Source organism: Mus musculus, chromosome 7 (assembly GCF_000001635.26).
Source record: "Mus musculus strain C57BL/6J chromosome 7, GRCm38.p6 C57BL/6J".
Lineage (NCBI taxonomy): Eukaryota > Metazoa > Chordata > Mammalia > Rodentia > Muridae > Mus > Mus musculus.
In genome coordinates, this window is record NC_000073.6 from 13,929,253 (window position 1) to 13,941,828 (window position 12,576).

General features: G+C 38.0%; 1 protein-coding gene across 2 annotated transcripts in view; it reads right to left on the reverse strand.

The window, feature by feature from the left end:
- Window positions 1-12,576, reverse strand: part of Sult2a4 (sulfotransferase family 2A, dehydroepiandrosterone (DHEA)-preferring, member 4) — a 79,915-nt gene that overhangs the window by 19,576 nt on the left and 47,763 nt on the right. Inside the window, exon 4 of one of the 2 annotated variants that reach the window (NM_001101534.1) lies at window positions 2,421-2,515. The exons of the other annotated variant lie outside the window; for it this stretch is intronic. Within the exon in view, the coding sequence (NP_001095004.1) occupies window positions 2,421-2,515 (95 nt within the window). The remainder of the gene's footprint in view (window positions 1-2,420; window positions 2,516-12,576) is intronic. 2 annotated transcript variants of the gene reach the window in all.

Genomic DNA, 12,576 nt, shown 5'->3' on the forward strand with positions numbered 1-12,576 from the left:
TGACGAAAGGATGGACAGCCATCTAGAAACTGCCATATCCTGGGATCCATCCCATAATCAGCTTCCAAATGCCCACACCATTGCATACACTAGCAACATTTTGCTGAAAGGACCCAGATATAGCTGTCTCTTGTGAGACCATACTGGGGCCTAGCATATACAGAAGTGGATGCTCACAGTCAGCTATTGGATGGATCACAGGGCCCTCACTGGAGGAGCTAGTGAAAGTAACCAAGGAGCTAAAGGGATCTGCAAACCTATAGGTGGAACAGCAATATGAACTAACCAGTATCCCCAGAGCTCATGTCTCTAGCTGCATAAGTATCAGAAGATGGCCTAGTCGGCCATCAGTGGAAAGAGAGGCCCATTAGTCATGCAAACTTTATATGCCTCAGTACAGGGGAATGCCAGGGCCAAGAGGTGGTAGTGGGAGGGTGGGGGAGTGGATGGGGGAACATGTGGGGGACTTTTGGGATAGCATTGGAAACGTAAATGAAATGAATACCTAATTAAAACAAAAGAAAAAAAAGAAATGAAAAGGGAGATATAACAACAGAAATTGTGGAAATTAAAAAAAATCATCAGATCATACTATAAAAGCTCATACTCAACAAAACTGAAAAACCTAGATGAAATGGACAATTTTCTAGAGAGATTCCAGATCCCAAAGTTATAACAGGATCAGGTAACCCATCTAAACAGTCCCATAACCGGGAAAGAAATAGAAGTAGTCAATAAAATTCTCCCAACCAAAAGAATCCCAGGACCAGATGGGTTTAGTGGAGAATTCTATTAGACTTTCAAGGAAGACCTAATACAAGTGCTCTTCAAATTATTCCACAACATAGAAACAAAAGGAACACTAACTAATTCATTCTATGAAGCCACAGTTACACTGTGTATTATCTCTTGGTGACAGATAAGTTTCTGTCTAATCAAGAACTTGTAACAATTTTCTTTCATAGAGGGCTTCACTATAGAATTATTTTCTACTTCTATCATGGTTAAAGATCCAAATATATTTCATAAAGAGTGAGTGAATATTACTTTTAACTCCCAATGATATCATGCAAATTCAAGCTGAAGTTCCCAAGTGATGATGCCTCAGTCCCACTTGGGAGGGAGAAGCAAGCTATCACAAGTGGGAAGGAAGGAGGGCCCTAAGAGGGAAATGGAATGGGGGTAGTGAGATGGAAAGGGGTACCTGATCTGGTATTGGGTAAAGGGAAAGTACTGAAACTCTGATGGCCAGCAGAAAGAATGGAAACAGGCATCCTCTGGAAATAGGAGGTTGAGGGGACCCTACAGAATTAACTGGAGACCTAGGAGGTGAGAGTCTCTTAGGACTCAAACTGAAGGACCTTAAATGATAATAACATACATTATTGAGAGGGAACTTATAGAGCCTATCTCCAGCTTTAAGACAGAGCATCAAATGAGGGAGTATGGGCCCATCCTACAGTCATAATTTTAACCCATAATTGCTCCTATCTGAAAGAATTACAGGGATGGAAATGGAGAGGAACCTGAGGAAAAGAAGATCCAGCAACAGACCCAATGTGGGGTCCAGCTCAAGCGGAGGTCCCAAGGCCTGACACTATTATTGAGGCTATGAAGTGCTCACAAAAAGGGACTTAGCATGACCTCAATCCAGAAGACCCAACAAGCAAATGAAAGAGTAAGATGAAGATATTTGCATCAACCAATGGACAGAAGCATCTGTCCCCTGTTGTTGAATTAGGGAAGGGTGAAAGAGGCTTAGGAGCAGGGCGACCCTTAGGAGGACCAGCAGTCTCAATTAATCTGGATCACTGAGATCTCTCAAACACTGGACCACCAAGCAGGCAGCATACACCAGCTGATATGAGGCCCGTTGGGCCTCTCATACAGTAGAGGACTTCCAGGCCTGTGTTTATTCAGAGATGATGCACTTAACTTTCAAGAGACTGGAGGCCCCAGAATGTTTACAGGTCATGTTGGGTGAGACATGGGGATATCCACATGGAAACACGCAGTGGAAAAGATGTATGGGTTGTTGGAAGTGTAGGAGGATTGATGGGAAGTGGGAATAAAATGTAGAGTGTAAAAAAATGAATTAATTCTTTAATTATAAAAAAATAGAAAAATAAAGTAAAACATGCTAATACTGAGTTGCATATTTTAAAATATATTTTTAGTGTAATAAAAATTCACAATTCCAAAATTTACACTATGACATTAAAAAGAAAATAAAACAGGAGCAAAAATGAATGAATGAATGAATGAATGAATGAATAAATAAATAAATAAATAAGATACAGTTCACTACTTGCAGGTGATAATTTTTTTAAAAGTCCAAACAAACATACAAATCACAGTTCTCAGTAACCTTCCTCAATAGTAGGTTCTTGTTCTTAGCTGAGTGATGACTGTAAGCTCACCTTTTTCATGTCTTCATAGTACAGTACCAAGAAGTTGTCCCATTCTCTCATGGACAGCCATCCACAAACATGCTCAAACCATGATCCATATATGACTGTGTGCAGGGAGAAGTAGAGTGTCAATTACAAAGCAATAACACAGGGTCTGCTTGACTTTCTTCGTTTTCTGAAAGCAGCAGCAGAAAGCTTCATTAAGAAAAATCTAACTAGTCTGTATTTATAGCACTAAAAATGATGTTTGAGGTTAATACACAAATAGAGAACTGATAAAATCAAGTTCATTAACAAACTCATTACCACACAGATTTACCACTGATGCCATGAGGAGATATTCTACTGCCAAGGTGCAAGGACAGAGGTGTGTGCTGAGGGAAATCTAGCACACCAATACAGAAATCTAGATGTGATTTCTGTAAGTACCTGCCTCCTGCTGAGGTCTATGAAGACAACAGAAAGACTTGATAACAGAGATGGGAGAACAGTATTTTATATGGTGTTGGTTGGAAAGCAAGATTCCCATCAGTACAGCAACCTACTGGCAGAAATCTAATAGATGTTTGAATCAAAGCTATATGACATCATTAATAATCACATCAACAAGATTAGTTAAGGGGATAAGGCACCTTTGTGTGTGTGTGTGTATGTGTGTGTGTGTGTGTGTGTGTGTGTGTGTGTGCTTGTGTGTATGTTTGTGAGTGTGAAAAGGAGAGAGAGAGAGAGAGAGAGAGAGAGAGAGAATGTTTGTGAAGTTTTAAAATTATAAAATTGTCTTAGCATATGTATTGGATGCAAATCTGTTGCTTATGAAAACTATATAAGGCACTGCCAAGTGGGGAAGACATGAGGCAGAAGAATTTCAGCAGAATCTCTCAACTCGGCTTACCTATGTCTACAAATCCCTTTAGGAGTATCTGGGGTTATCCTTTCCTATAGCATTCCCCAGCCTGAAGTGGGCTTGTGCAGACCTTGTCTCCACTGAGGTGGGGCCACCTGCGATAGAAATTTCCAACTTGGCTGGCTTCTTTTTTGTATGTGTGTCAACTACTGCTGTGCTTTCCTGGGATCCTGCTGCCTCTGAGACAAGCCACATTGCAAGGGATGGATCCAGGCACCTGGATATATTGGCGGGGGGGAGGGGGGGTGGCCCTACCCCTATATAAGCTTAGAATCTAAGTAAATTTTAAGGTGCCTTGAACAGAGTACTTTTGTCTTGGCGTCATTATTTCTCTCCCCGTCTAGTCTCTTTCAGCCCCAGCCTGCCTTTCAGCCTGGTTCATTTAAGCTGCGGGCTGCTTACAACTACAGATTGGCACCTCGAACACGGACCTGAAAACAGCAGGTCACAGTGAGGGACCACTGTCTTATGTGGAGCTCCATGAGAAGGGAAGAATAAGAAGATCATATCGGGCACAATGAGCAACAGGTATTTATGCTAGCGCTGGTTTTAAACTTCATTTTTTAAAGTGTTGCTGGAGGTGCGATAGGATATGGGCTAATTTGGAATAGGGCTGACCTGGCGCTGTTCCACCTAGGGTTTGGCAGCAAAAAATAGGACTAGAAACTCTTACCCGCGTTCTCGCGACCGGCCAGGAAGAACACAACAAACCAGAATCTTCTGCGGCAAAGCTTTATTGCTTACATCTTCAGGAGCCAGAGAGCCAGAGAGCCAGAGAGCCAGAGAGCCAGAGAGCCAGAGAGCCAGAGAGCCAGAGAGCCAGAGAGCCAGAGAGCCAGAGAGCCAGAGAGCCAGAGAGCCAGAGAGCAAGAGTGCAAGAGCAAGAACAAGAGAGAGAAAAAGTAAGAACAAGAGAGAGAAAAAGCACAAGAAAGCAAGAGAAAGAAAAAGAATGGCGAAACCCTGTCCCTTTTAAGGAGAATTATCCTCCGCCTAGGACGTATTACTCCCTGATTGGCTGCAGCCCATCGGCCCAGTTGTCATCACGAGAAAGGCAGAACACATGGCGGGAAAACTGCCCCTGCACGTGTGCAGATTATGTTTACCACTTAGAACACAGCTGTCAGTACCATCTTATAATGGCAAATGTGAGGGCGGCTTCCCACAAGAAACTTCAAAACAGGCGGTTGTCCACAGTCAAGAACTGCATCAGGCGAGAGGAGAAGGGTGTAAAATAATAAATAAACAAACAAACAAATAAATAAAATAAAATGCAATAAAGTAAAATAAAATAGAGGAAAATGGATTTTGAAACTCTCCCAGAGACAGAGAGAAATCGGAGGATGCCCTGTTTTACTCTCTGTCCCCTACAAGAGAAGTTCTCTACCCTCTTTGTATTGTCTACGTTTGGTGCACCAATCTGTCCATGTGTCAATTCATGTATGTTTTTGTTTTGTTGTCTGAATGACTGAATGTTCTGTGTTTCTTGTTGGCAGAGAAACACCTGAAAAAATGTTCAACATCCTTAATCATCAGGGAAATGCTAATCAAAACAACCCTGAGATTCCACCTCACACCAGTCAGAATGGCTAAGATCAAAAATTCAGGTGACAGCAGATGCTGGCGTGGATGTGGAGAAAGAGGAACACTCCTCCATTGTTGGTGGGAGTGCAGGCTTGTACAACCACTCTGGAAATCAGTCTGGTGGTTCCTCAGAAAATTGGACATAGTACTACCGGAGGATCCAGTAATACCTCTCCTGGGCATATATCCAGAAGATGCCCCAACCGGTAAGAAGGACACATGCTCCACTCTGTTCATAGCAGCCTTATTTATAATAGCCAGAAGCTGGAAAAATTGTTTTTATACACGCTTCTATAAATTCATGCATGCATACATCCCATTTTCAGTGTTTAAAAACAACCCTTCTATGGGAGAAAAGTATATATGAATTGGATCACATGTTTATTCTTTTGAGTTTCCTCCTGCTTCAGTACAGATAATTATATAGTGTGCTGTAGATGGTGTTTTAAAATGTTGAATAATCAAGATTTAATTTGTATACTTAACAATATATATCTCAGAGCTTACAATTGCTTAAAATTGTTCATCCCTCAGACCCTACAAATTCTCAAATTTGCAATGGTTTATGCATATACAACTCATAAGAAAAACTGCTGTTCTTTTCAGAAGACTGTTTTGGACATTATAAATTTGTCCTAGATTTCCTGGACAAGACCTTAAGGCAATGCCATGCTAGATTTATATCTTAGGCAGATTATAGGCCTTACACAAAAATATTTGGTCATATAATCTCATTCTTTATATAATCATAACAGTAATGGCCTAAGATAATATTTTGATATTTTGAGAGAATGTGCATGTCAAATTGTAAAAAATTTGTTCTTAGTGCCCTCAGTTTCTACCTATTTCCACATAATCGTGTTCATATTTGAGAAATTATACTTAATTGCTGCAAATGGATACTCTTATTTCTGATTAATAAATAAATTATGCACATGTGACTATTTATACCTTTTCAAGCTTTCTAGTTACAACTGCTCTACAAGAGAAACATCTAAAAGTGTAGTTAGCCATTTCCTATGTTATTTTTTTATATACTTGGTGTTCCAAATTAGACTACAACAGATATTGGAACTGGCTATAACTTTCAAGTATTTGTGATGTTTTGTCACAGCAGAGTTGCCAGAAGTACTGAATGTTTTTCAGTCTGTAAATGATGCTTTTAATATTTTTACTGAAAGTTTATATATTGCATAATCAATTCCCTTATTGGAGACTTGCGGTACGTTAAATGTTAATATGCCAGCAGTATCTCTGTTTTCACAATTGCAATACATCATTCCTGCCCGAAAACAACTGTTTTATATTTGTCATATACGAGCTCATTCTGGTCTTCCTGGACTTTCAATTGCAGGCAATGATTGCATCGACAGAGCTCTAATAGGAGAAGCCTTAATTTCAGATCCTGTTGTTTTAGCTATCTTGATCTTGATAAATTTCATCTTTGTAGACATACCTTAAGGCTCCAACACAAGATCACTAAAGAACAGGCAAGAATGATTGTAAAACAATATCCTAAATGTATTACATATCTCCTGTGCCACATTTAGGAATTAATCCACGAGGTCTTATACCTAATCATATTTGTCAAATGGATGTAACTCATTATGTGGAATTTGGAAAATTAAAATATATACATGTTTGTATTGACACTTGTTCGAAATTTCTTTTTGCTTCTTTCCATACAAGAGAGACCTCTAGAAATGTAATTGACAATTGTTTACAAGTCTTTAATGCTATGGAATTTTGTAAACTCATTAAGACAAATAGTGGGCCATCCTATACTGACAACAAATTCACTTCATTTTGTAAGGAATTTGGTATCAAACATAAAACTGGAATTCCTTATAACCCTATGGGACAAGGAATTGTTAAACGTGCTAATCACACTCTGAAAAACTGGCTTTTAAAAACAAAACAGGGGCAATTATACCCCTCAAGGTCACCAAAAACACATCTTGCTTTTGGCTTATTTGTTCTAAACTTTTTTCAAACTGATGTTAAATGTCAGTCTGCAGTGGATTGCCACTGGCATCCAGTTACTTCCAGTTCTTATGCAATGGTTAAATGGCAAGACCCATTAAGTAATGCATGGCATGGCCCAGACCCCATTTTAATCTGGGGAAGAGGTTGAGTCTTTGTTTTTGTTTTTGTTTTTGCTTTTCACAAAAAGAAGATGGAGTGCATTGGCTGCCTTAAAGAATGGTTTGTCAAGTGGACACAGATCCTGAATCTTCTAGTAAGTATGATTCTAAACTCGTTGTTGGCTAAAAATCCATTTTAGTCAGAAAAGTTAATTTGGAGCACAGCCTCCATTTCCGGAGAATTTTCAGCCTTTCTGTTGATTCTGAAAGCCAGCTCCCCCACACCTAGAGATCAGAGTCTGAGTTTGATTGTTGCTAATTAACAACTGAATAAAGTACCTGGACATCCCCAAAGAAGCTTTTATCCAGTAGTTTTTCAACTGTCTCCACTTTGTTTTTTCAAGCAGGTCAGTCTCTCCTTACAGCCTGATTTCAGCAAGCATGCAGCCTTGCCTCCAGCAGTCACAGGTGGCAGTAATTTATCAATATGAAGAAGCATTTTAAGTATATATTGTGGCTTTGGTTTGGGAATAAGGAGTGCATTGAGGGCCGGTCAGCCAATGATGGACAACCAGATTTCGGGAACTATATCAATCTAAGACAGAGATATATGCCAAGAGGCCGTGGTTTGTTAATAATACACCACAGAGCCATGTTTGTGTAAAATAAGCACAAACAAGATGCATATAGCTCCTTGATGGATAAGAATAGTTTGGGAAAATCTGAGTCCCCAAGCCAGGCACTGCCACCAGCCACCATAACTCCCAGGTAGGATTATGGAGCATAAATAAATTTATGTATCAGACCAGCTATTTTTATTATATACTTAGGGAGGAATTGTAGCCTCCCCCAGCCTGAAGTGGGCTTGTACAGACCTTGTCACCACTGAGGTGGGGCCACCTGTGGTGGAGCTTTCCAACTTGGCTGGCTTCTTTTGTTTGTGTCAACTGCTGCTGTACTTAGCCTGGATCCTGCTGCCTGCTGAGACACCTTTGAGACAGTCCACATTGCAGGGCGTCTTCGGGCAGGATCCAGGTGCCTGGATGAACTGGTGCGGAGATGGGCCTATTCCCTATATAAGCATAGACTCTAAGTAAACTTTAAGTTGCCTTGAACAGAGTACTTTTTTCTTGGTGTCATTATTTTACTTTCTCTCTACTCTCTTTCAGCTCCAGCCTGCCTTTCAGGAGTACCCAGTTCATGTTAGTTGCAGGCGGCTTACAAAAACACTTTCCATTTCTCAGTTTTCAATTTTCAGTCCCTGATTTTTCACATAATGTTCTTATCCTGAATTGAACTCACATGCTACAATATAGATGTGCCAGGCCAGATGTCCCTGTAGTGCAATAATGACACAATTGTTATGGGGTTACTTAAATGATGTCTGATTGGATTTGAGGCTTGATCCTTGAGATGGAATTCATGGCTGGTACTATAATCCTGGTCATGAATCCATGGTTGATGATGTCATACTTCCAAACTAGGGTTTCTACTGTCATTTTACTAAATGGTAATATTGTCAAACTACCGTCCAAATATTTGTACTTATACCCGTGGATTTGTGCTGTTCTATATCTTTGTTAGAGATGAATTTTGCAACTGGCTCTGGTTAATGTAGACTCATAAGTGATCAAAATGTGCAGCATAATTGTGAGTGCTCAGTCAGTGATATATCATTTCCTACCCAAGGCTCAGGAAATACCATGGAACAGGAAGTAGAAAGTAAAAGCTAGAGAATGTGGTGGAGTGATTCAAAATATTCCTTTGTAAATACTGACCTGTGAACATGAATTGGCTGTTATGCAAATGTGCTCATATCACCAGTGGTTGCCTATAGAAAAACTGCATAACATAAAGCTGATTAATATTCCACGATGAATGGGAGAGGGTGTCCTGAAACCACATTCCTCACTGAATATCTATTTACAGGTGATGACTGCTAGGTGAGAAAGACTTCCACACCATTTTCATATAGGACTATTGTTATGTTTCTGTGCCCACGTGGACGGCCCACGTCCATGCACATATGAGAATCACAAATTAGCATTAGTGGGTTGTATTGTTTAGAAAAATATTAAGTTGCAGTTTGGACATATTATGCAATGTATAGTGTGTTGGAATGCATACTGGCAAATCTGGTACAATATTATATAACATATTCTTTTTTAAATTTTTAAAAAATAGCAATATTACTTGAAAAACACAAAACAAATTAAAAAATTAATCAAGCAGAAACAAAGGACATAGCAATATCAAATGCTTGTCTAAATTTAATTCTAGAAGCATATAATTCAGGAAGAAGGAGCCAATATGTGATGCTAATTCACTTTACTTCTGAAGGACGCCAATTCCAATATCTAAGACCTATTTATCCAAGAATGAGTTTTTACATCTTTTTCAAAAACCACCTCATAACGAGGTTTCATGATAGTTTATCTCTCAGCCACCATCAAAAAAGTTTATCCATGTAGTAAACAGAGATTAAGTCACAGACCTACAGCTCCTAACTGTGCAGACAATAAGACACTTTGGTGTGGCAAGCACTAAATTTGGCTTCTATATTAAACCTTTTTCTCCAATGTTCAGAGAACATTTTGGATGTGGATGTGATATATTATAGAGGCAGAGGTGGTGGATGACTTTACTAAAACAGTTTTCTGAATACTTCATGGCAGTTGGACACATGAACTCAGCAGTTGTGACAGTATGTGCAAGACCTGTATAAGCTTAAGCCAGACTGAGTCCCTGCATGGAACAAGAGGTTGGTCATGATGTACCAACTATGAGGAACTACTAGTGATTGATAGCGTCCTGAAGAGAGTCAGTTTACTTTGTGAGTGTTTATCCAACTACAGTGAATATTCATACACCCAAAAATATATATAGGCAGAATTAATTGTAATGGATGGTTTGAAAAAGCAGTAGGACAGGAGAGATGGCTCAGGATTTTGATGCTCCCACAGAAGTTGTTGGTTCAGTTCCCAGCACCAACATGGTGACTCACTATCTTCTGTGACTTCAGTTTCAGAAGAAAATCTATACTCCTGGACACTGTGGGTAATGATCTCATTATGGTTCAAATACACACATGCAGATAAAAGGCACCTAGACATAAAATAAAACTAAATCTTAAAAAAATATATCCAAAGTTGGATGCTTATGGAAATAGAGCTGTATATGGGAGGAATCAGGAAAGGGAATGAATGTGATGAAAATACAATGTATAAGATTATCAAAGAGTTAAAAGATATATTTAAAGACATTTTATACAAAGATCACAGAGATACTTAGTTAACTCAAAGAACATTAGTCTTGTAGCCTGTTAGAAGGAAGATCAATAAAAAGAATGCCTCACTTTACAACTATATACATGGAGATTCAGACAAAATAGTAAGCCCTAAAATGTTGAAGTTAATGAAATCATTTATAAGGATTTATTTTTTTTTATTTCCGTACATGCCTATGTGAAGTTTGTGAGATTGCATGTCTGTGTGTGTATATTTGCAAAGGAGAGAGGAGGATGTCAGTTACTCTGACTCTACAGTTATAGAAAATCATCACCTACTCAGGGTGTGAGTGTGGGGAAACAGTCTCTACTCCTCTAACAGAGCAGCAAGAGTTATAGATCACTGAGCCTTTTGTCCATCTCCTAATGCTATCATTTTATAAATAAAGGTATGAGCAACTTTATTGAACAAGGAAAAGTAGAAAATAGTTAAATTTGATTTTTAACATTCAAATTTTTAAATGAAATGAATAGATTTACAAAAGGGAATGAAGGTATTGTTTTATGGCTCAATGTATAAAAGTGTTTATCATATAAGCCTTATGATCAGTTCTCAGTTTCTGTAACCGGAATAAATTAGAAGGAAATACTTGACTCCACAAACGTGCCCTCAGGTTATCACTGATCTTCTGATGGTCTATCCACACAGAAAATATGCACACATACAACCCAGATAATAATAAAGAAAATATCATTATGGGAATAAAGAAATAGGAAACTGGACACAATCTATAAATACCTCAGAAGACAGTCTTAATGAGGAATAATGTCGATGCTATTGGCATGTGTATAAGTTTTAAACATTGTCCTGATTTTTAATTGATGATGTAGAAGGATAATGTATATTGTGTGCAGCACCATTTCTTACTCAGTGGGATCCTCAGAAGAATAAAAGGAGAAAAAATCTAAATAAAGGCCAAAAATCCATGGCCTATATATTTATTGTCTTCTTGTTCATAACTGTGTAAACAAAGAAAGTACATTGAAATCAGTGAGAGATTTCCTAAGCCAAATATAAAGGAAGGCATCCCAGAAAAGGAGACTCATTAACAAGTCTAAAAGGCAGGAAGGCTGCAAATCTGTATTTCAAGTTCTAAAAAGTTAACCACTTACAAGTCAGAGTACTATATCTGCCATTGCTACTTGTCATAACTGAAGGAGAAATAAAAAAGCTTATACATTGAAAAGCATATGGAATGAATCAATGGCCACCAAGTCTCTTCTACAAAATAGACTTGAGAAAAACAATTTTATCTTTAAAGCCACAACAGTATGAGTTAGTTACAGCAGTCAACCTGATACCTCCCAGTATCACCTTAGACTCTAAGTTAAGAGATTGTCCCCATCAGATTTGCCTATGAATGTTTATTTTAGTGATTGCATTTATTTATCATTGAGGTGGTAGGGCCCACAGCATAAACATGTGGACCTGGACTGGATGAAAAAATGAGAGTGAGGCATTGAGAATATTAGTAAGCTGATTTATAAACTGGTTTTACTTTGGTTCCTTCTCAAGAAAGTCCCCTGATTTCTCCTGTTGATAGATTTTTTCACCTGAAAGTGTAAGCCAGATAAACTCTTTCTGCTCTTAAGTTGCTTCTGGTAAGAGTATTTTATCAGTGAAACCATAAACCAAGCTTGACCAATAATTAAACAAGAAATAAGAGAACAGCTTGTGTACCTTAGCAAAATAATCAAAATGACAGGCATTAATAGTCAACTTTCCATGATAACTGCATATTAATGTCACTTTTTTATTTTTTATTTTAAGTTTTATTGCATTATGATGACTAAAGGTAATTTCAATTTATCTGAAATTAACATTTAAAATTTTTTTAAAAATTTAAACTTTAAATGTTAACATTTAAATTAAATATGTTCATATATTTAACATTTAAAAACATATTTTGAGTAAATATATATACATCATATTCTTCTTTTCCTATGGTTCCCCAACTCCTCCCAGAGAACCCCCTTCAATACCTGTCATATCATTCAGGATTTTTATCATATTTTTTTAAATTTATAAAATAATATAACAACAAAAATGAGTACTTTTAAAGTTGTTTGATATAAAACAACAATCAATTTAACAATCTTATATAGATGCTTGTCTACTGCAATACTGAAAATAAATATGTTATTCTCAATATAAATTTTAAATAAGTCCAAATATATTAACTATATTATATTTTAAAATAAAATATCACCCCTTCAAGTCCATGCCTACTCCTGGCCACCTCGTGTTCGAACTCAGCAGAAGTCCAATGGTCCCCAGAGGATTCTCCACTCTGTAGGTGCCCTAGC